Genomic DNA, 24,569 nt, shown 5'->3' with positions numbered 1-24,569 from the left:
TCTCAGAGCCTGGAGCCTGCTTCAGATTCCGTGTCTTTTTCTGCCCTTCTCCTGCTCATGCTCTTTTTCTCTTTGTCTCTCAAAAATGAATAAATGTTAAAAAAAGAAAACACCAACCCCCCCCCCCAAAAAAAAAACTCAATTAGGAAATGAAAAAGGATGTGAATAACCATTTCTCCAAAGAAGATACAAATTGCCAACAGATGCATGAAAAGATGCTTAACATCATTAGTCATTAGGAAAATGCACATCAAAACAAGAATGAAATACCACTTCTTACTCACTAGGGTGACCATAATTAAAACAACAGCAACACATTAAAACAACAGCAACAAAAATAGAAAATAACAAGTGTCAGAGAGGATATGGAGATACTGGAACACTTGTTGATTCCTCATGGAAATGGAAAAAGTGAGCCATCCTGGAAAACTGGAAATTTCTCAAAAAACTAAACAGAATTACCACACAACTCAACAATTCTACTCAAGAATTGTATCTGCTTAAAAGAATTGAAAATAGAAACTCAAATAGATACTTGTAGACCAATGTTAACACGGCAGCATTATTCATAATAGTAAGTAGGTATAAACAACCCACGTGTCCATCAACAGATTAATGGATAAACAAAACATGGGTCTGTAAATAGAATGGAGTATTTATCATTCAACCATAAAAAAATGGAGTTCTGAGATACGTTACAACATGAATGAACCTTGAAAACATTATGCTGAGTGAAATAAACCAGACATAAAGGAATTCCACTTATATAAAATACTGAGAATAGGCAAATCATGAAGATAAAAAGTGAATTAGAGGTACCAGAGTCTGGGAGGAGAGAGATATGGACACAGAGTTTTTGTTTGGGATGCTGAAAATTCTTGGAAATAAATAATGGTAATGGCTATCCAACACGGTGAATGTAATTAATGCAACTGAACTGCACATTTAAAAATAGTTAAAAAGCACATTTTATGTTCTTTCTGTTTTACCACAATAAAAGGCATCAATCAAATCATCTTGGGGACTGTGTTTTCTTTCTAGTCATGCATTAATTCAGTAAGTAACAATAAATATATATACTATGTGTTAGACAGTTTGCTAAGCATGGATGACATAATGGTGAACAGAAACATAAAATGAACTTTGTTATGGGGTAAATTTGTAGTGTAATTGAAGTGGATTAACATCCATAGAGTAACCTTGGAAGACTTTAAGGCTTTGCATCATCCTTAAGAATTCTCTCCTTTTGAATAATTTCAAACATTCTATAATTTAAAATACTCTCCATAGATTTTACATAAATATACTGATGACACTATACATAACTAATTTTTTCCACTGGCTGTATGGAATGCTTCGAAAAGAGAGGAAATACTGAACATAATGCTTATCCAAAAGGAAATTCCAATGAACTGGATAAAGAAAAGCATGCCTATATCAAATGTAAGAGCATTTAATTAAAACATGTAAACAGGCACCTGTATTTACTATCTAGATGTATGTATTTCAAATGCTAAAGGGAATGATGGAGTGATTAGAATCACATAATCATGAACAAGAAAAGCTTCATGAAAGAGAAGTTTGAATTAACTGGGAAGATATGAAGTAACACTAATAATCCTGTATTTTGATAATGTCAGTAGTTACACCATTACAAGAAATGAAATTGCTTTGATCTATATACACATGCACAAATGAATGCATGTAAAAAACAGTGAAGGGTGAATAATGCTGTGGGAAGGCACGTGGAACTCTAGGTGCTATTTTTGCAACTTACTGTGAGTCTGAAATTATTTAAACAATGAAAGTAAAAGAGGACACAATTACTTATCACATAATAGCTATTAAAAATAAGGTATGTTGAAGTATACATTGGACAAAAGTAAAACAACAACAACAAACAAACCACCTAAAATCAAGAGAATGTGTAATAGTGGTAGGACTGTGGAATGCATACACATTATTGTTGCTATTTTTCAAAGTTGTGGTAATGTGTCTGAAGAATTTCTAAAACGTAAACATAGAAAAATAGACACGGGGGAAAACAAACATGCCAAAATAGCTAGAAAGAAAGGAAAGGGGTGGATATTGTGGCAAAGTATGGGAAGGGGTTCTAGGTCAGGGAGGTGGTCTATCAGTGACCCAGGGAAATCTGTCTACCTCAGAATATGCTATATTCTTTCTCCTCTCCTACAGAAATTATAGCTCTGAAGGATTATTGTATGGGTGGCCAAGGCTTACAGATTTCTTTTTGTCCTGTTTTTAGTAAAATTATAAGAATTCAGACATGAGAAAAAGGGCTGTTGTTTCTCTTATATTTTACCATTTACATACAGCGGAGCTCAGAACTTCTGTTTATTCATCATTTTCTTCAGTTTACAATTTGAGTTGGATATGAGTTAATTAATATACAAGGATGAAAGTATTTATATCATGCATAAGAATTACATATATTATAGGTAGCTTGGAAAATAAATATTTTATGACATAAAACTGATAGACTCAATGTTCATTATACCTCCTAACTTTTCTAGGAGATGAGTAAAAGAAATCAATAATAAAAGACCACATGGAAATAATCAAAAGTAATTTGAATTGTATGTTCTTTAAATCTTGGATTAAATTTTCATAGAGGGATGCCATAATAGTTGGGTATGTTGCATTTGTGCAGTAGGCATTCTCCCCAAGATACATTAAATGGAAATACTTTTTTCCAAATGTCTATATTTTTACTATAAATCTTCTCCATATTTTCTAATAACTTTATTATGACTCAAGTTGACAGTAATCTTCATGCATCATCACATGTGCAATTTCCTGCTAAACTTTTATTTCTACTTAAGACATATTACAAACTTTATGGCGAGAAAGAGGGTATGCTCTGGGCAATTTCAAAAAACTTTAATGCCTAATTTGCCCCTTTAACTTTGAGAGGATGTTATGCCACAGATAGAAGTTGGGGCCAAGCACTGTCCAGAGAAAAAGGCAGGGATTTGTGAGATATTCAGGAATGAAACAGAGGCTTTATTTCTCCTAAACGCTGAGGCAGAACTATAAAAGCAAACACCAGGAACTACTCAATACTAATCACAAGTTAGAAAGTTCTTATCGACTTCAATTCTATGCTATTAACATACAATAACATTTTATATTAAAAACTACTCTTGAGGAAACATTGTTTCATATACTGCCTGGAAATGGGTAACTCCCTACGTGACAAATTAAACCCAAATAAAACTATTGTGTGGTTACTTAATTTCTGATGTACTTAAAATGAGGCTGGAGTGTGCTCTAAGCACTTCACAGCTCTAAGCTGGAGTGTGGTCTAAAGCATAAAAGGCTTAGTGTGCTCTAAGCCTGGGTGGCTCACTTGGTTAAGCTTCTGACTTTGGCTCAGGTCATGATCTCATGCTTGATGAGTTTGGGTCCCATATTGGGCTCTGTGCTGACAGCTCAGAGCCCAGAGCTTCAGATTCTGTGTCTCCCCTCTCTCTGGCCCTCCCCTGCTTGCACTCTTTCTCTCTCAAAAATACAAATAAATAAATAAAATTTAAAAAACATATATCATACTACAATTTTTTTTACTCATCATTGAGTTCAAACTCAGCTACATAACAGGCAAGTTTCACAGATAACACCAGACCACATTAAGAAATGGAAGGATGTTACCAATAAATCTTCAGTAACCAGCACAAGGCTAATATAAAAAAGCAGTCACTAAATAAATAATTGTGACACAATTTCATCAGAAAACTAGGATTTCCTATTTCTGAAGATGCTTTTAAAAAATCTAATCCAGGGGTGACTGGGTGGCTCAGTCTGTTAACCATCTGATTCTTGATTTCGGCTCAGGTCATGATGTCAATGGTTCGTGAGAGCCAACCCCACGCTGGGCTCTGTGCTGACCGCACGCAGAGCCAGCCTGGGATTCTGTCTCCATCTCTCAGCTGTTTCCCCCCCCCCCCCCCCCCCCAAAAAAAAAAAAAAACACTGGAAAAAATCTAGTCCATCCCAAGTTTTCTTACATTTATCATCTTACTATACACATCCCAAATGTTTTCAATAGTGGGCACTCATAAAAGCTAGTGGGCACTAGCTTTCCATATTCATCTCATCTGTGTTTTTACCTCTATCTTTGGTTTATTATAGTTGGAAGAAAAGTATGTCTTTTTCCTTTGTACCATCTGAATACTGTATCAAATTGGAGAAAAAATGAAAAATTTAAAAGTTCAAATACCAAATCATCTGAAAAAGGATGATTGTTCCTCAGTTGTGGTTCTTTTGTTAAGTGCTGTGTTTAGAAGTCCTGGGTCTGAGCCTTGATCACATCAGTGAAGTCACTAACTTCCTTTTTATTTAACTATATGAAATATTTAGGAAAAAAAAAGGCAAACAAAACCACAAAATAATTCATGTTAGTAACTTCATACACAGATTCTAAAGAAACTTGCAAGGCTGACTTCTATTTTATGTTACATGTACGTTTTGGGATTTCTAATGAGAATAAAAATGATTTACTAAGCATGCATTTTGCTTAATCAGTACTTCAAGTCAGAAAGTACTTGAATACTGAGAGACATTACTTTTTACATAAAAGTTTCTCAATTTATAAAACGTTTTCTATTGAAAGATAAGGCACAGAAAAATGCAATGACATCTGCTAAGCTTTACTTAGAAAAACTTAAAGAAATCCTACGGGATAACATCACTCAATTTTTCCTGGAGTACCTCTGATGGAGACTTCCTAAAAAAAAAATCTGGAAATAATTAGAAACTATTATAGTACCTAAAAAAGTTTACTTGAAAACTAAATCTGTTATTCATCAAAGAACACAATACACTCAGAATAATGTAATAGAAAATTAAGGTACATATATAGAATGACATAGAGCACCTCAAACAAATGTAATTGTAAAGCATTAAAAAAAAAAGTTGACAGAAGACAGTGTCAGACCTGTGATATCCTGAAGAACACTAGGAAACACTACATTTAACTGATTAAGCAGTGATTTTGTTAAAACAAAATATATTAATTATTTGACTTATTTTATTTCAGTTCATTTTCTTTCTAAACGACAAGAAACCAATTCTTTTTAAAAAGATACTACTAAGGCGCAACTTTAATACACATTGAAAGGGAAGAAGAACAAAGAGCTAATTCTTCAAATGTACTCTTGTGTCGTCAGGTATGCATGGGAAGGAAAGCTATGCAAAATATTGTAAAAAACATTTGGGTATTTGTGGAACAATAAATGCAATACAATGATAATGCTAATAGCTTCTTAAAAGTAAAAATATGTTCTCGACAGAGACCTAAAATTCCACTGGGGAGCAGACTGGATGGCATGTCCCTTGGAATTTAAAAGGCTGTCCATATGAACTGAATTATCCTTGACAAGTACCTTCAGACACTTGTAATATGATCTCATGTAAATTTAGACCATATTTTGCACACAAACCAGTGGCAATAGTAAGTTTATTCAGGAGCTCAGATAAGAAGAAAAGAAAAACTGATATCTTTAGTAATAGTTGTTAACATGAAATTTCCGAAATGAAAAGCATAAAAATTAAAGTAACTAATGTGTTGTCACAAATGAAAGAAAAACAAATATTGAGAGAAAGATTGCCTTTTCTTTTCCTTTTTTCAATCCTTGGCTACCTAGTCTCTCCAAACAAAATTTTATCCTTCAATAGTTTATCTAAATTTGGAAAAAGAAAAACACATTTTAAGCAAATAAATAAACAGAAAAATTCCATTTGCGTTGGAATTTTAATAACATAACTACCATCAAACTTATAATAAATCATAACAACATAGAGCCATAAATATTTATAAAAAGCTGACTGTAAGATAAAACAAAAAGACAACTCAGAACTCTGTAGCTTTAAAGATTCCTCAGGACTGCCCTGGCACAAAGACAGCCCTACAAACTTTGCTAATTCTACAGGGATCAGCTCCATTGTCCAAGAGACGCATTAAGGCCTGTAGAAGAGAACCCAGCTTTGGAGAGTGCTAGGCCCAGCAAGCTCCAGAGCATCATTAACTGTAATTATTTTCCTTTATCAGAAGTCTGCTACTGCTATGGTTGTCCTGCTAATGGATGAAAACAGGACATAGATCATCTTGAATTTGAGTAGTAGAGAAAAATCACAGATTAAAAGAAATTTTAAAGGCATGTCTATTTTTGTGAGTGTCCTTAAAACCAAGATTTTACACATCCATGGAAAAATTAACGATCTATAAAGATGGTTTCATAAGCTAATTTCACAGTATTATAATAAACTCATCCCACCTCAACTGTGTTAAAGTAAGATTATCACTCATTATTTCTTTAAAAATATTTTATGGAAAGCAGCATTTCAGTTTAACAAATAACAGAATGATGGGAACTATTTTTTACAAACATACATTTTGTAGTCACTTAAATGAAGTATATTTAATCAATTAACCACTTGAAATATTTAAATACACTCTGAATTATTTAAAAAATTCAACTTAAAAATCAAACTGAGAGACATGTTTATAATATTGCTTTGCTGAAACACTGAAAGAAAGTGCACTGCACAGAGTGCTTAAATTTCTCACTCTTCCTTTCAATCAATATCTGAGGCAAAGTTTCATCTCTAGGGCCCTTAATGGCAGGAATTCCTGGAGCCAGCAAATGAGTAATGTTAAACCTATGATTAGATGATGAGGCCATCAAAGACACTAGACCCTAATGCTACATTCTTCTTTATTTCTCTGAACTGCAGTAAAACCCAGAGCTAAAGAAGAAGGAATTTTAAGGTACTTTTTTTTCCCACAAAAGCTTTTTTTTTTTCTTCTTCTTCTTTTTTTAATACATGTGCATCATCAAGAACCTAAAAGGTCCGGATCTCTCCAAATGTCTCTTGAACTCAGGACTCTGGCAATAGGTAACAATTTTCAAATGCCCTGCAAATGAACTCCTGCCAGAGATGCTGTTTTCTTTATTCTTCATATTCTTCCTGGCTGAAAAGGGAGAAATGGACCTAATGGTTTCCCTATGAATATATTCTTCAAGAAAATAAACCTAAAGACTGGAAATCAATAGGTAAGTCTTGGTTGTTTTGTTTTTGCTAATATTTTAAAGGTGATCCTTTAAATATTGAAGCCATATTGTTGTTTATTTGGGAGTTAGCTGCAGCTTCAGACGGACCTCAAGGTCAGTAACTAGAAAGAGTTTAGATGTATTTTTCTTTCTATTGAGGAAACTAGGGATAAATGTAATAACTACTTATTACAAACACACATAAGCTGTTTTTCTTGTTCTCATAATACAAAGTATTTAATACTTATATGAAAATCAGGATCACTCGGAGACTTGAATGAGCTGATAAGACAGACCACTGGGTCCCTAATTTTAGTTATTAGAAAAATGTAATACATGTATTTTAATTTCTTATAAATGCTAAGAAGAAAGAAAACCCTAAAACTATAAATTGTATTTTTGAATCTGATTATTAAAGAAAAATAGCACAAGTAGATTTTTGGAATGTATCCTGAAATATACAAATTACCTTAAAAAAAGGAAAGCCACAAGGTATTGTATCAAAGGCCATTCACTAATAAGCTATATTTTATACTCCGCTATTGTATGAAAAGGCTTTGCTTTCATTATCTCTAATCTAATAGAAGAAATCATTTAACAATAAATGTCAAAACTATAAATTCCACTATACCATTTTTAAATGGAGACATGTAAGGAAGCGTATCAAAAGATCTATAACAAATTACACACACACACACACACACACACACACACACACACACACATATATTTCCAGATAGGAGACAATAGAAGGATAGGGATGGTGGAAAGAATAAGATAGCTAAAGTGTGTGGAAGAAGGGAGAGGGAGACTATATCAATATTCACACAGTACGATCATCTACATAAAAATATCTTAATATAAATTATTTTCATCATCTATAAGAGATGGAAGTTTTAAATATATACACACAAATACAAATATATGCATATGCATTCTATGACTAAAAATCCTCATGGAGTTTAATGCAATCCAGTGAATTAGATTTCCTACCTGAGAACAAAGCAGCATAACAAGTTCAACCACAGATGTGCTGGACTTCATACAAACGAGGCCTGCAACGAAGAAAGGTTGAAACAATGAAATCTCCATGGTAGAAATCATCATTCCGAGTTAATTAATTACGTGATTTTAACTTATCAAAACTTTCTTTAAAATAGAACTTCTAAAATAAAACAAATGGAAACATTCCCATAGTTTTTATGACAATTTTAAAACATTCAGATATTCAAGAAGTTATAAAAAAAATACTAAAAAAATTGACTTCTTCATGCTTGGGTTATTTATTTGGTCAAGGCATTTCTCATATTTAAACAAGGTACAGGGTAGTTATTGAAACTGGTGAGCTTGTTAGAGCTACTTTTATTCCAAAGACATTTGCTATGTGACTGTCTCTAGAACAAAGAACAATAATCGGTGAATATCTGCCTAAATTTTCTTCTAAAAACACAAAATTAAAATAATTTACAAATAGTAACACTCCCTCGGTTGTCAGTTGTTAAATGTTTTTAAAATATTTTAAAAAATGAACTTCACACACAAGTATCACATTAAGCTATGTTTATAAAATCTTCCACTGTTGTGTTTCCAAAGTCTCTGAACAGTCATCAGTAGAGAAAAGAATGAAATGTTATATAATTTGTACATAGTAATGGCTACTATTCATTGATCACTTACTATGTGCTGGGCACTGTGTTAAGTGCCTTATATACATAGTCTCATTTAATTCTCATTTCTTTTTTTAATTTTTTTTTTTTTAGTTTTTTAAGTTTACTTATTGAGAGAAAGAGAGCGAGCACATGTGAGCATGAGTCAGGGGAGTGGCAGAGAGAGAATCCCAAACAGGCTCTTTGCCTTCAGCATGGAGCCTGCTGTGGGGCTTGATCCTAGGAACCTAAGATAGGACATGAGCCAAAATCAAGAGTTGGACGCTTAACTGACCAAGCCACCCAGGAGCCCTTTAATTCTCATTTTTTACTCTGTTACATACTATTACTATACTCATTCTACAGGCAGGAAAATATTCTTCCCACAAACAATTTAAACACTAATTATTCATCAAGACTTTTCCCAATCAAAAGGATGACTGCTGAATAACATATAATTAGATAGCAGATCATGATTGGTAGTTTTTTAAAAGTGCCAGCAATAGAGGAAGATATAACTAAGAATTAATAACCATCTTGGGTTGAGAGTATGTAATCATGATGCTTCTTAATTTAAAAAAAAAGGGTTTTAAAATATTTTTGCTTTTTAAAAAAAATTAATAGGTTTGTTTTTTCTTTTCATATGAGCACAAAAGTAATCTGTAAAAGCATTGTATGTAGTAGGAAATGCCATGGTCTTACATTAGTTGTTGCTAAATGGAAAGTTGAGGTGGAGCCAGCTTTTTCTTCTTAAGGTGATTTCAATAAATAGTCTCAAATGCCTTCTAGGCTGTAGCATGTATATTTATTGTAGGTAGTGGATAAATACCCTTTTGTGCCCACTCTGCTAACAAGACTATCCTTATTGTACACATGACAGAAAAAAGCTGTAAAAAGGCACTAGTATTCCATCTTATCAGATCTTTGGGCAGACAGTTAACTAATGAAATAAGAGGCAGATGTGAAAAGCTCATTTAAGAGACAATTGCTGTAATTGATCAGCAATTCTCATGCTCAGGAGCTAGAGAGTCCAAAAGATTAATGGGACATTTATCACCTGTTGGCTACTCAACTATTTGAAACTCTGACAAAACTAAGTGAAAGGCCAAAGGACTATGCATAGCAAAACAATCATAATTATGATATGTACTCCATATCAGTTTAGATTTTAGACTGCAGGCTATATAAAAGATAACTATAAAAAGAATTATTCACCATATATTTATTTTGCATATAATTTTTTAAATACATAACAACTTAAAGTAAAAATTAGGAAAAATATGCAATTGCATTAATTTCTCAGACTCATTCTTTAAAGGAACTTCTAAAAGACTTCTATGTTACAAGAATGTTCACAATTTTTACAAATTCTGACATAAGGAAAAATAAAAAAAGGTCCCATCAATGCCTTGTTCAAAGGACATAACAACAAATCAACAGCATAGCCACACTGCAATTTGCAATCAGGACGGCCATTGGGATTTCAACTCCATAAAGCCTCACAACTTTATTAATGTGTTTTGTCTAATTGGTTTTGAACAGAAGGAACTAATGGATTCTCTTTTAAAGGAAGAAAACATCCAACTTTGACAATGAGAACACAAGCAGAGTCAATTCTGGAAAACTTATCAGCCTTCCAATTCTATACAATCACTTTGGTTGGAACTATTTCTAGTATTACTATAACAAATAGGCTAACCCCAATGTTTGCATTACAGATACTAAAAATACAAGCAATGTCTGATGACACTCTATCCTTGCACACTTTCTAAATTAAGAAGTATCCATACCTGAAAGTTTAAGATGTAGGAATAAACATGGTTTTTTATAACTTTAATCATAAGCTCAAGAAAGCCATATTTTATCTAGTGATGCTATAAAGAACTCAGGCTGTATAAGCATAAGGCAGATATTTTATAAGTGTATATTTCAAACAGGTTGATTTTATCCTTTCTGTACCTGGCAAGAAATTCATAATCAAATCGACTCATTTGGTATCTACTCATAGGAGCACAGTACAGTGTTAGCATTGAGGAATTAAGACATTATCTATACCTTCACATATGCTCCATGTTTTTAATTCACATCTAAGATTATCTAACATTTACCAGGAGCTTTGTCATTTACAAATCATTTTTTATATATTTGCTATCTCATCTGATTCTCTTAACAACTCTTTGATTTAGTTATTATTACCTCATATGATAGATAAAATATGAAGATTCAGTGACTGGCCCAAGGAGTTTCCCTTAGTAAGTAGTGGAGCTGAAACCTGAATTCAAGTCACCTAACTTGAAAGCCCATTTAATGTCTTCTGCAGAGTTATGTAAATAATTAAACATGACTAGGATGGCAATATGTGGCTATGAGAAAGGTTATAATGGTTGATTCCAACTGGGATGATTTTGACAGCTTTCTTGGAGAAGGCAGCATATGTTAGTCAGACGTGGGGGAAAAAGCATTATATTTAGCAAAAGCACAGAGGGGAAAGGGAACAAAAATAAATCTGAAAGACCTTTATTGCTTAGGGGAAGGATGAGTAGAGTATAGGAGGCATTTGAAAGTGGGACTGAGGCCTAGGGTAAAATTCAAAAAATAAAGATTTATTTATTTATTTTTTTAATGTTTTATTTATTTTTGAGACAGAGAGAGACAAAGCATGAGCAGGGGAGGGGCAGAGAGAGAGTGAGACACAGAATCCGAAGCAGGCTCCAGGCTCCGAGCCGTCAGCACAGAGCCCGAAGTGGGGCTCGAACTCACAGTGAGATCATGACCTGAGCCGAAGTCAGATGCTTAACTGACTGAGCCACCCAAGTGCCCCCAAACATAAGTAAAGATTTAAAGCAGTAAAATTACAAATGTTTTTGAAAGAGAAAGAATGTAGAGCAAGATACAAAATTGGGGAAATGTTACTAAGGCTAAGGTATGTATTCTGATTCTCTGATCACTTTTCCCACCCTCTCAGGGAGGTAGTCCCCAAAGAGCTGTACACATGCACCTCTCCAACAAAAATCTAGTTAGAAGTATTGGCCAGTTATTAGACTATTTTCACCAGCAAATATACATTCACCAGAATATTCTGACTAGAATTACTAATCCAATACTGTATACCATACAAGTTACCAGTATAAAATTAACACCTGGAGTGAAGAAAATAAATATGTATGTAAAGAGATACTCAACAGTGAAGAAAACTGTCTAGTAATAGCTTTTGAATATATTGTGAACTATACTGTTGAAAGATAAAGTCAGCTGAGTGGCTAACATAGAAGCACTTGAGAAGATTAATTGGATGGACCAATTTGAGGTGGCCCAGATGCAGGAAGTAAAGAATGAAAAGATCTGAGTAGACCACCATCCAAAACACTGGCAGTTCTTTTGGGTTCCCACTTATTAGGGGTTAGAAGTCAGCTTTATTTTCAGAACTCCACTTCCCTACCATAAACAACAAAACATAACAAAACAAAACAAAACAAAGCAAAAAACCCCACCAAACCCCATTAAAATGTAAGATGAATGGAAAGTTAAAAGTTTGACCTTTGGGAGAAAGCTATCTTTCTTTAACTCAAAGAATACTGAAAGGTACAGTGATGCTGTTTTAATACAGAGCTGTCAGACTCTTCTGCATCAATCTGTGAGTCTGATTTCATGTATCTGTAGAATTAGATCAAATTAAAAGAACCCTTAGCTTCAGAATAGTATGGAGAAATTCTCTCTCTGGCAGGATGTTCCTCACAGTGGGAGGTAAGGGGTGTGAAGCCTTACAGTGATAAGCAAGGAACCACGCTCCCAGCAAGGAATCACACTCATAGGTGGGACTCATCTTTTAAGCGGTATCAGTGTTCCTTCAGCAAGGGTCCTCTACCAAGAGAGGAGACCTACAGGCATCTATGACTAAGGCAGTGCTCTGAGTATGCTCCCAATAAATACCAATTAATGAATAAATCTGGAAACCATCATTCACTGAGTAACTGCTATAGATGACAGAGGAAAAAAACAAGATTTGGAGAAAAAAATGAGTATTTTGGAAGGGACAAGAGCCCAATTCATTCAAAAAGCATTTATTGAGCTTAATGTCTAATGTGTCAAATGCCATGTCAAGTACTAAGTATAAAAAGAGGTAAGGAAAGTGGCACAGATTTTATATACAAATAATCATGTATAGAATCCTAGGAGGTAGACAGAAAGTACAAAGTGTTAGCACAGAAAGGTAGTGAGCAACTGTGCTGAGAATTTACAGGGTATGCACTATGTCATTTGGAAGATGTCATGCTTATCTAGGCAAAAAAAGGAAGGAAGGGAAAGTCATCTGAGGCGACAGAAATATTAGAGGTAGAAAGAAACAAGAAATAGATAGTAAAATGGGGTTGGAGTATTATGTTGCCTTGTGCAAAGGATGGAGGGCAGCAAGTGGAAATGAAGACAGATTGAGAGAGAGAGAGAGAGAAAGAGAGAGAGAGAGAGAGAGAGAGATTGAGGAAGCAGGACCATATATGGTATGTATTCCTAGTGTCAACAGGGAGCCCCTGAAGGATTCTAAGCAGAGGGAAGACAGAATACCATCTATTTTGGGAAGATCCCTTTCTGTAAGTGGTAGAGGCAGAAATCCACAACTGTAGAGTCCAGTCAAGACAATGTGAGCCTGAGCTGAAGGCAGTGACAAAGCAAATAGAGGCAGATGTGAAAGTCATTTTGGAATGAGACGAGACAGTATTTCAGACAATAGGATAGGAGGTTAAACAGCAAGGTACAGGAGCAATGAAAGTGTGAGTGGTGAAGACTTTACCTGAGCTACAGATAACAAATGAAGCAGCAGATATGTGGAAAGAAAGTGCCGAGTTTCATCCTCGACAAAATTAGAAATATAGGCAAAAAATTAATGTTGAGTTTTAGGAGTGTATGTTTTTTAAGTATAGATGTTCTAACTCTGACAAACCAGATATAAAGAAGTCAGGCAGAGGGCGTGGTGTTAAAGAAAACATAATTATGTAATTTTTAGAAGAGTTCCTACTAGCAGTTTTAAAATCTAGTTTTCTATTTCTCCTCATAATAAAATATCCAAATTAATTTTCCATCTAACAGACATGACTATTCTGATAATTTGTATTTTAAAAATCAAGTCTTCCCAGGACTATTTAGTTTTTAAATAACTTTCTAATGATTTTAACTTTCTTAAATTCCGCAATTAGTAGAGATTGAGTGACACTGAAATGGTTGAAATAGTTTCATTTTAGTAACAAATGTTGAATAAAAACTACAGACCTTGAAAGGAATTGAATAGGCTCGCTATGCTTCACTCGTTTTAGTTTCAATGGTCCACAGCTGCTAATTTCTTTGAAAGTCTCTGTTCCATGCAGTTTTCACAGTGTATTATAAAGCATTCTAAAATACAGTATACACTGTATATACCATATGTATATCTGTGTCTATCGTTTATGTCCTCTGCAATGCTTACACATCTCTATCAGCATAATAGCAATTTCCTTTTTTGGCTTCCAAACCAAATGCTTTCTAAAGCATTCTAAAATACACTATACACTATATACACCATATGTATATCTGTGTCTATCATTTATGACCTCTGCAATGTTTACACATCTCTATCAGTATAATAACAATTTCCTTTTTTGGTTTACCAATCTTTTACTTTCTTATCTGCAATATGAAATTTGTTTTTCTATTTCATCACTGTGATATGCCCCTGTATGTAAAAACTTACTTCCAGTTTTACCATGTAAGTCATCTGAACTTATTAAGGCCAAAACTTAAAAAAATTAGCAAAGTAGGTAATTTGTGTGACTTTCTCATTTAAAACCAAAACACCAAAACTAAATAAAAAACTTAATATTAAACATCCTTTGCAATAATGATGATGGCTTGAATATTAACTACAACTAATATTAATGTGTATATGTAATATTACTGCTTTCATGTTTTAAGATTTCATGTTATTTCAAAGATTTTAATTTAAAACTGCATTACAAATGGAAACAATTATAATATTACCTTCCAGAAACTAAAATAACATTAGGTTCATTTTCTAAGTAAAAGCTTTTTAAGTGTAATTAAACTATTACAGTTTATTTTTATATTATACATTTCAACTGAAAAAAAGATACCTCGAAATACTGTAGAGACAGTGAGAGTTCATTCATTCACTAACTTACTTCAGTTCACTAAAAACTAAGATGCCAGCAACTTATGGCAGTCTTAATGTCTTTAGAATAGGAACAAAACTGAATTCTCTATATATCAGGGGTCAGCAAACTTTTTCTATAAAGGCACAGGTAACATATTTTAGGCTTTGGTGGCAGCCATAAATTTTTGTTACAACTACTCAACTCTGCCAATGCAGGGCAAAAACAGCCACATAACACGTAAAACAAGTGGGCTTGGCTGTCTTCCAAAAAATCTATTTACTCATCACAAGGTGTGTGTGTACATGTGCATGTGTGTATGTCTGTGTGTAAAGAAGAGAGAGAACACATACAGATGCGCATGCATACATCTATAGATTTTTAAACTGCGGGGAAAATTATTTTCGATTATATATCTATGATGCTTTATAATTTAAAATCCAAGCAGCTTTGAAAAGCAGCTTTCTTGTAAGATTGTTGCAAACTTAATTATCAGCATAATTTCACCTAAATAGTGTTGATGCTATTCACAATCTTTATTCCACTTAGTGTGAACATCCTTATGTATTACTGCAGACACATTAATGTGTTTGATTAACGAGCTACCCCATACTCTCCTGAAGATGCTATGAAATAATACATATAGGTACTTATTACCTTTCTTTTAAAAAAAAAATATTAAGTTTATTTATTTATTTTGAGAGAAAGAGAGAGAGATCAGGGGAGGGGCCGAGAGACAGAGAGAGGAAGAGAGAGTCTCAAGCAAGCTTCACACTGTCAGCAAGGAGCCAGAAGTGGGGTTCGAACCCACAGACCGTGATGTCATGACCTGAGCTAAAAATCAAGAGTTGGACACTTAACCAACTGAGCCACCCAGGTGCCCCTTACCTTTCTTATATCCCAAGGTATCTGCAGTACAAGACACATCTGGTCTAAGGTTTTGAATAAAGCATTTTAGGCATTTAGTAAAATTTTAAAAATGGGACAGCTTTGTATTTAGTAATTTATTTTTTATTAATTTTTTAATTTTTTATCTTTATTTTTTATTTTGGAGAGACAGAGTGCAAGCGGTGGAGGGGAAGAGAGGGAAAGGGAGACACAGAATATGAAGGAAGCTCCAGGCTCTGAGCTGTCAGCACAGAGCCCGACTCGGGACTCGAACTCACGAACCGCAAGTTCATGATCTGGGCTGAAGTCGGATGCTCAACTGATTGAGCCACCCAGGTGCCCCATAATGTTTCATTTTTTTAATAGATTTTTTAAATGTTTATTTATTGTTGACAGAGAGAGAGAGAGACAGAGTATGAGTTGGGGAGGGTACAGAGAGAGAGATACAGAATCTGAAGCAGGCTCCAGGTTCTGAGCTGTCAGCCCACAACCTGATGTGGGGCTCAAACTCATGAGCAGTGAGATCATGACCTGAACCGAGGTCAGACACTTAACCAACTAAGCCATCCAGGTGCCCATTTAGTTATTTATTTTTAAATGTTTATTTAATTTGAAAGAGAGAGAGAGAACAGGGAAGGGTCAGAGAGAGAGAGAGAGAGAGAGAGAGAGAGAGTGAAATCCCAAGCAGCCTCCATGCTGTCAGCACAGAGCCTATATGGGGCTCAAATCCAGGGACCATGAGATCATGACCTAAGCAAAAAGCAAGAGTCAGATGCTTAACCAACTGAGCCACTCAGGTGCCCCCAAATGTGACAGCTTTCTAAAAGTGAGAAATTGGGGGCTCCCAGGTGGCTCAATCAGTTAAACATCAGACTCTTGCTTTCAGCTCAGGTCATGATCTCATGGTTCATGAGTTCGAGTCCCACATTGGCTGCATCAGTCAGATGAACCAAATTTATTTTCAAAAGTGCATAAACTTTATCCAATAATTATAGGCTTAAATTGCTTAAGTACTTTGAGGAAATAAATAAGACCTTCAAAAAATTCCTGATCTGTGCTCAAAGCAACAAATTTTCCATTTTGACCCAAGCTCATTTTCTTTACTGAATTCTGCATTTAGGGGATAATATTAAATAGAGATAAATAATTAATCCAGTTCTATTCATTCTTAGTAATAAAAGAAGTTCTTGGGACCTGGAAGAACTTGGAAGTTCCTTATTTTTTTTCAAGTTTATTTATTCTGTGAGAGAGAGAGAGAGAGAGAGAGAGAGAGAGAGAGAGAGAATGAGAATGGGGGAGGGGCAGAAGGAGAGGAAGAGAGAAAATTCCAAGAAGGCTCTTCCCTGTCAGAGCAGAGCCTGATGTGGGGCTCGAACTCACAAACCGTGAGATCATGACCCGAGCCAAAGTCAGACTGAGCCACCCAGGCACCCTGAAAGTTCCTTAAATTTTTTACAACATTGAAGATACTCTCAAAAGTTACAGAAATTATTTATAAGCATGTGATTCCATGCAAGCAATAATTTATTGGGAATATATACCATGCACTATATAAACAAAAAAAAGTATAGCTCATTGAATTAACAAGATTATTTTGTCTACATCAATCAAACTCACATATCCATAACTCAGAGTGATGTCTTACAGTCAAATTATATAGTCATATACCAGAATACAATCCAATAATGATGCAGTAAGAAATCAGCATGAGGATTGCTTAGCAATTAAAAAATAACACTTCAAGTATAAATATTTGACCTACTTATAAACTAAATGCAAATGTTGCTTTTATTTCTTCCAATCTTTCTTACAATAATAGAACTATTACAAATATCAATTATCTTTTGAAACAGTATAAACAAGGAAATCAACAAAATGGAATCAAATAAATAACCACAAAAATGTCTGTGAAAAAGTAAAGAGCTAGTAATTTCCAAGAGTTAAAGACTTTCAATGATTCAGTATTCCACACTTACTATATGCCAAGCAGAAATATGAAACAGATATGTTTCATGTATTTCAGAAGCCTACATTCTAACAGAAGTTGCATGCTGATAAATCTATTTAATGTGAAGAGACCAAGAGTTATCTCAGAACCGTTATAGGATGTTGACTTGGTAAGCAAGATACATAATGTTAAGATATTCCTATTGTGATTACAAAAATATGGTGGAAATAACAACAGGAAATATTTAATTTGAAGTAACGTGCGGTTATTAATTTCTTAGAAAAAATAACTAGAGATCACTCCAAGATCAGCAGTCACAAACAGTATTATTCAATTTGTGAAACAGAATCTGATATGAGTAACTTCCTCGACTCTCATCAGTGTATCCACCCTTGAGATGTCTCTCTATACCAAAACAAGTATGTAAATAGAAAACACATTTAATACAAGAATATTTTCTGGCTTAAACGTCCCAAAGTAAAGCTTTTTAAAATTACCTGCCTAAACTTTTTAAGGAATTAGTTTCAAACTGAAAATAATATCCTCACAGAAAACTGTCTTTGGCTGGATTTAGCGTAATTAGAACAACCCTATTGAGTATGGAAAGAAGAACATTTTAGGCATGGGTGAAAGCACGTAAATAATGCATTATAGGTCATAGTTCCATATGATGGAGAAAAAGGAGAAAATCATCCCCTAGCAGTTAAAACTGATCACAAGTCTAAATTGTAGCTTTCGTGGATTCTATTACACACATTAGACTTTATTTTATATACAAGCCAGTAAATTTTGTTAGCTGGATACCAAGCAAAAATAGATTAAAAGCACTGATACTACATGGAGGGGCAGTGTATATACAAAAGAAAGCAGTGAAGACAAAGAAGTTACACAGGAAAATAGCTTCGAAGGAGACACAAAGGGGTAAGCTTAATCTTCTAGGAAATGTTCACATGGCTTATGAATAGCTGAAACAAAAAAATAACATGAAGTTGATCAAAATCTCACCATGCATGGCATAACTTACACCATCTTGGTTTCTATTACTGTATAGTAGAAACATTAAAGATAAAATCACTATCTTACTGTCCTTGGCGATAATGGGACCAGAAACAGTAAATTTATAAATTTATAAACAGTAAATTTATAAATTCGGGCATAGTGAAATGCAGTCCATTTAGTTGGAAGAATACTAGGGTGGTATGAGGTGAAGTCTGGGAAAAAGTTACAGGAAACCCAAGATGCTCACTTGGTAAAATGAAGAGGTTCCCGGGGAAAGAGTTACTGTGGAAAGGGCTTGTTTTTCTTGTGATCCAGAGCCTACCTAAATTGCAGTAACTTCAGTTAATTAAGGGGCGTCTGTAATGTGGAAAACTGTGTTTTGATATCTGAGAAGTACAGACTGGAGGATGAGGGTCAAGGCTGATGTGCCCTGAGCCTGACCTCAGTACAAGAAACTAGAGACCTGGCACAACAAATCTGGACTGTGGAGGTTATGGACTAGGAAAAAGTGTGCTTTTTGTGTTCCCTTTGATTGTACTGGTGTTTCAAACACCATGTACGTGGATGCTACTAATTATCCGAATGCTAGTAACAAACCAGTTAGTTCTTATACTTCTAAATATTTTAACATTGGGATTAAACCCATTTTATCAGCATTACAGAATCCTTTAATCCGAATCAAGCTTTTAATTAAGTCAAAGCAGCCCTGGACTAAAAATGTGAAGATCTGGTTTTAGTGGACAATCTAAATAGCTAGGTAAACTTCAGCTAAGACACTTGCCTTTCTTGATACTAAAATTCTTTGCTGGTAAACCGTATTTGAATTATTTTGAAACTTTTAAAACTTACAACCTAAAGTAGTACATTTTACTTCATGATCCAGTATATATAACTGAAACAAATGTTTCACAAAACCACACTTCCACTCCCTGTGTTCTATGCTCTCATCAATGTTATGCTATGTCATGACATGCCATTACAAAAATACCATCAAGATGTGCTTTACTGATTACACCATACTATTAATGGGTCACAGTCTGCAGTCTGAATGTCACTAGAGTTGGGACTCTCTCCTGTTTTTATATGGCCGCAAGCTAAGAATGGCTCTTACATTATGAAATGGTTGGGGAAAAAAGAGAAATAAAAATATTTTGTGACACTTAAGTTTGTATAATCACAATTCACTGTTCACAAATAAAGTTTTATTGGAACATAGCCAAGTTCATTCCTTGACATATTATCTGTGGCAACATTCCTCAATACAATGACAAAACTGAGAAATTATGACAGGGGCTGAATGGCTGAAAATCCTAAAGTACTTATTTTTGGCCTCTTATCAAAAAAAGTTGCTTGACTCCTGCAATAAAGGGCATTAATCTTTCTGGCTTGACTATCCGTGGTTCTAAGTCCTTCATGCCCTACTGGGCTAACCTGAGAACAAGGGGAAGTAGATGTATGACAGTGGAAAAGGAAATGATACGAAAAAGTGTGGATTCTTGGTCAGTTATTTAGGCATTAGATTTTCTATGTCATTCCATACTTGAAAACAAGAATGAAAAGTGGGAAAACTGACAGGCAGTGTTTGGTGACAGTATAAAGATTAAAATCATTTACAGAACCTGTTCCTGTGAGTTCACCGGGCTTTAACTTGTAGCCCTTAAGTGTTTCAGTTTTATGATGGGCCCAGTAAAGGTTGGGAATTGTTTTTGAAGGGATTAGTTTTGGCCACAAAATGGCCAGTTATATTGCACTGTATTCGTTAAGTACATGCCAAATTCATAAGGATAAAATAGGCATGTAGAGAAAGGGAAACCAGGGTTTCTTTCTACTTTAATATTCTTTATCTGAGTTGAAACATCTTTCAATTGTGCTGTTTTAAAAATTTCCTTGTTCACATTGGACCTTAATTTAAGCATTGCTTTTTTTTCAATAAAATCTTTTTGTTCTTTCGGCCTTCGGGAATTCAATAGATTGTTTCTTAGTCATATTTTAATTTAGTCCCTCCCTGTTCGGAATTCTTCCAAGGATGACTAGGACCTAGCTGTTTGTTTGTTTGTTTGTTACTGTAGAATAGGTGTATTTGGCAAAGTCAATGCCATTGCCTTTCCACAAATTTCAACAGTAGTCATGAACAAATATGTGCTTTTCTGGCCCTGGTTTCTCCATCAGTTTAAACCTGACCAAATCTCATCCATGGTGTATTTTTTGTGTGTATTGTACTATTATTTTACTAACTTTTGTTTTAGGAATATAGTTGGGAATAGAGCAATATCAAGATAAATATCAGCTTTTTACAATACAAGTAAAACTTCAAGTGTGATACTGAAATATATTATTTCATGTGCAATATTAAAAATTGGTTACTATCACCATCACTCATAAAATCCTCAGACAATGTTGTAATAAGGTAGTCCAGAAATTTTTGCTTTTTGCTTGTATTAAGTTTAATTATACCCTTCTCTCCTATTATTAAGACCAATTACTGAAATCTATTTGATGATAGAACACAATCTCATTTTTTCTATCATCCACTTATCTATCCACAAGTATTTTTGGGGGTACTCTGGCAGGTCCTGGAGACCTTGTGGAGTCTGGTCTGGTAGGTGATACAAACATTACCAAGTTTTACACACAGGTAGGTGACTTACTATAATTTTGATACATGCTCTGAAGAAAAAGTATACTGTGTTATCCAAGGTTATAACAAAGGAACCTAACTTAGTCTAGAGTATCAGGTAGTCTTCTTAGATGAAGTCTATGGCACAGGATCTAAAGGAGTTAGCCAGGCAAGTACAGGTAAATGGAAGTGTTTCATGATCATTAAACAAGAATTCAATTCCGGAAAGACTTCAGAATCCCTCATATTCTTCAATGACTAGAAATACATTGATTTCATTAAATTCTGGAGCTGTAGTATGCAAACATATAAACACCAAGGGACAGTTCTAATTTGTCTGCTAAATATATATACAAAGAATCACTGAAGTGCATGTAAAGCTTAATACGTGTTGCTTCTATAATTAACTGAAATTAAAGGATTACATTAAAAAATCCATAAATTGGCTTCTGTTTTGGATCAATCACTCTACCAACTGGCACACGAGGATATTTATATGTGGCAAATACATTGTCCCTGCCCTTTTACCACTATTATCAGATGCTGCTGAGCCATTATTTACAATAATAGTCAGTTGTTCTTATGTAGGAATTTAACATAACTGAAATTTCGCATATAGTTATCTCCCAACATCCTTGTCCACTCCTGCCACCTGGGGCCACCTGGGGCCACCTGGGGCCAGACATGCTGTGCTTTCACTTTGATGAGAGTGCATTCTTCGCATGAATCTATTAAAACAGAAGGGAAAAGTATACAATATTCTCAACTTTCAAAATATGTAAATTAGTACTATAAAATTAAAATTTGTAACTTTTTTTTTAAGTTTATGTACTTATTTTGAGAGATACAGTGATAGTACGAATGGGGAAGGGACAGAGAGAGAGGGAGACACAGAATCCCAAGCAGGCTCTGTGCTGCGAGCACAGAGCCCAGTGTGGGATTTGAACTCAGAAAACCATGAGATCATGACCTGAGCCAAAACCAATAGTCAGACGCTTAGCCAACTGAGCCACCCAGCTGCCCAAGTTTGTAACATTTTATACTCTAAAATAATCAGAATTCAATTAAAAAATCTGGATTTTTCCTACAGCAATGTGGACAGAGGCAGCCATCGGGTACTAAATAAACTAAGGATTAATACTATAAACTATTCTTATTTTAGAATGACATTATGTCCATAATAAAACTATGAAAATATTTTTGAAATAGTAGAAAATATAACCACTATGATACAACTGCTCAGCAATGTTTCCTCTTTTAAATTTTCCAATTTAGTTTTTCTTCCCCAATTGTTTACATATTTATCTAAAGTGCATAATATCTCAGAGGGTAAAATAATAAAAGCCTATACTGATTTCAAGACTACTTTCTGGAAGATCTCAGGTAGTTTATTATACATGTAAATATTATATCTAAATCAATATGCAGGCAATTTTTTCACATTGTAAAAACACTTTGTCTCAATATAAATTCCATTGGTACCCTCCAAAAAAGGACTTGTTATGCAATGTCTTTTGTTTCACTGAGTATATAGACCTTGTCTTCATAGCATTAACTGTATTTTGACCATCCATATATCCTGGTTTTTAAAGCTCATAACAGTTGCCTGGGTGTAATTTTAAAAATGGACCCTTTCTCTTTTGCAATTGTCCTAATTTGCATGAAAAATTATCTGAATACTTTACTAGAACAGAAGAGAAACTCTCTCCCTTTCTAAATTAAGTTAATCATGTAATATATGATACAGGTACTATATTCTATTATTTTGTAAAGTAAAAATATTTTCCGATCACTTTATCAAAGTAGATAATCCATTTCTTTTTTTAAAGTTTATTTATTTTTGAGAGAGAGAGAGAGGAGAGAGAATCCCAAACAGGCTCCGCACCATCAGCTCAGAGCCTGATGTGGGGCTCAAACCCATGAACTGTGAGATCATGACCTGAGCCAAAACCCAAGAGTCAGACACTTAACCGACTGAGCCACCCAGGTGCTCCAATGATCCATTTCTTAAGGGATAAATCTGTCTGCCACTGATGGCAAATTCTTTGTATTCAGTTATTCCTTTAACAGTTCAGCTATGCCATCTATGACTTTTAGATCACTGCTCTTGGTCTACTAGGGATTTGTATGTTGTTAGTCATATTTCCTGTCTCTGTGAAGAAGATGCATTCCTGTATACCTTACGCTGAATTTCTCTCCTGGGAGAGTAGGAGATGATGCGTTACCTCTGACTATATTTCTTAGGCAACCTCTTTAGTAAATACAGCTTATCTGACTTCTCATCAATACTTACTTTTATACTAGAGTGTTGGAATATAGTTCTAGCTCAGCTAGTCAATGAGTATATAAGGAGTGAAACAATTTTAGTGAATGAAAAACTAATATTTGTTTGAAGGCTTTACAAAAATCATTCTTGACAAATCGTGTCTTTTTTTGTGTTAATATCTTTTTTGGCTAAAAAAAGATTTCCACATTGAAACACTACATTGTGCAGTTTGAGATGTTTTATTTATAAGACTATGATTCCTACTTTTAGAGGGTATTATTTTCATGTGAGAAGTTATCTATGATGAAAAACCTTTGTTAACATCTACATTTAGTAAATATTAGTGTTATTTTTTGGACAATTTAATTTCTACCTATTTGTGAGGACAAAAGAAATTAAAACAAGATGCTCCTCATATTAGGTCCAATTCAAAAGGGACTATTCCTTTGAACCCAGCATCAACTAAAACTATATTAGCACAACTTTAAAGGTAAATTAACTAAACAATCAGATGTAAAAAATTCCAGGTACGTTTCCCTCAACCTATGTCTATTCCTATCCTATAAGTTACCCTTTAAGTTTCGAGGTGACCCTTCCCTCCCAGAGCACACTTCTCTATTTGGTCTGAGCTCCTCTTGATGTTCCTTTTTGCATTAATGTCTCTTATCCCTATCAAGCATCTTCATTTTTACATCTCCAAAAGGATTTTTTTTCCTTTCTATCTCCTTACAGGCACAGGTTTCTCCACCATGAATAAAATCCTCAGTAGTCACGTGAACCTCTATTAAACTTTACTCTTTTTTCTCATTGTCAGACTTTTCCAATGACTGGTCTACATTTAGTTTCTTTACCAAACACTCTGGCATTCTACAATGCTTGTATCTGTTCCCACAACTCTTCTGAAATGTCTCCGAGGTAACCAAAGGTGATTTATGAAATCAATGACTCTGATTTCAGACTTTCTCTTCACGTCTATAGAGTATTTACCACATCCATGT

At 34.4% G+C, this 24,569-nt stretch overlaps 1 protein-coding gene across 5 annotated transcripts in view; it reads right to left on the bottom strand.

Moving 5' to 3' along the window:
• Positions 1-24,569, bottom strand: part of NBEA (neurobeachin) — a 673,234-nt gene that overhangs the window by 342,340 nt on the left and 306,325 nt on the right. For all 5 annotated transcript variants that reach the window (XM_049646794.1, XM_049646795.1, XM_049646797.1 and 2 more), the window contains one exon: positions 8,064-8,125. In XM_049646794.1, coding sequence (XP_049502751.1) covers positions 8,064-8,125 — 62 coding nt within the window. The remainder of the gene's footprint in view (positions 1-8,063; positions 8,126-24,569) is intronic.

This window comes from Panthera uncia (assembly GCF_023721935.1).
Source record: "Panthera uncia isolate 11264 chromosome A1 unlocalized genomic scaffold, Puncia_PCG_1.0 HiC_scaffold_16, whole genome shotgun sequence".
Lineage (NCBI taxonomy): Eukaryota > Metazoa > Chordata > Mammalia > Carnivora > Felidae > Panthera > Panthera uncia.
This window is presented reverse-complemented; position numbering and strand designations above follow the sequence as displayed.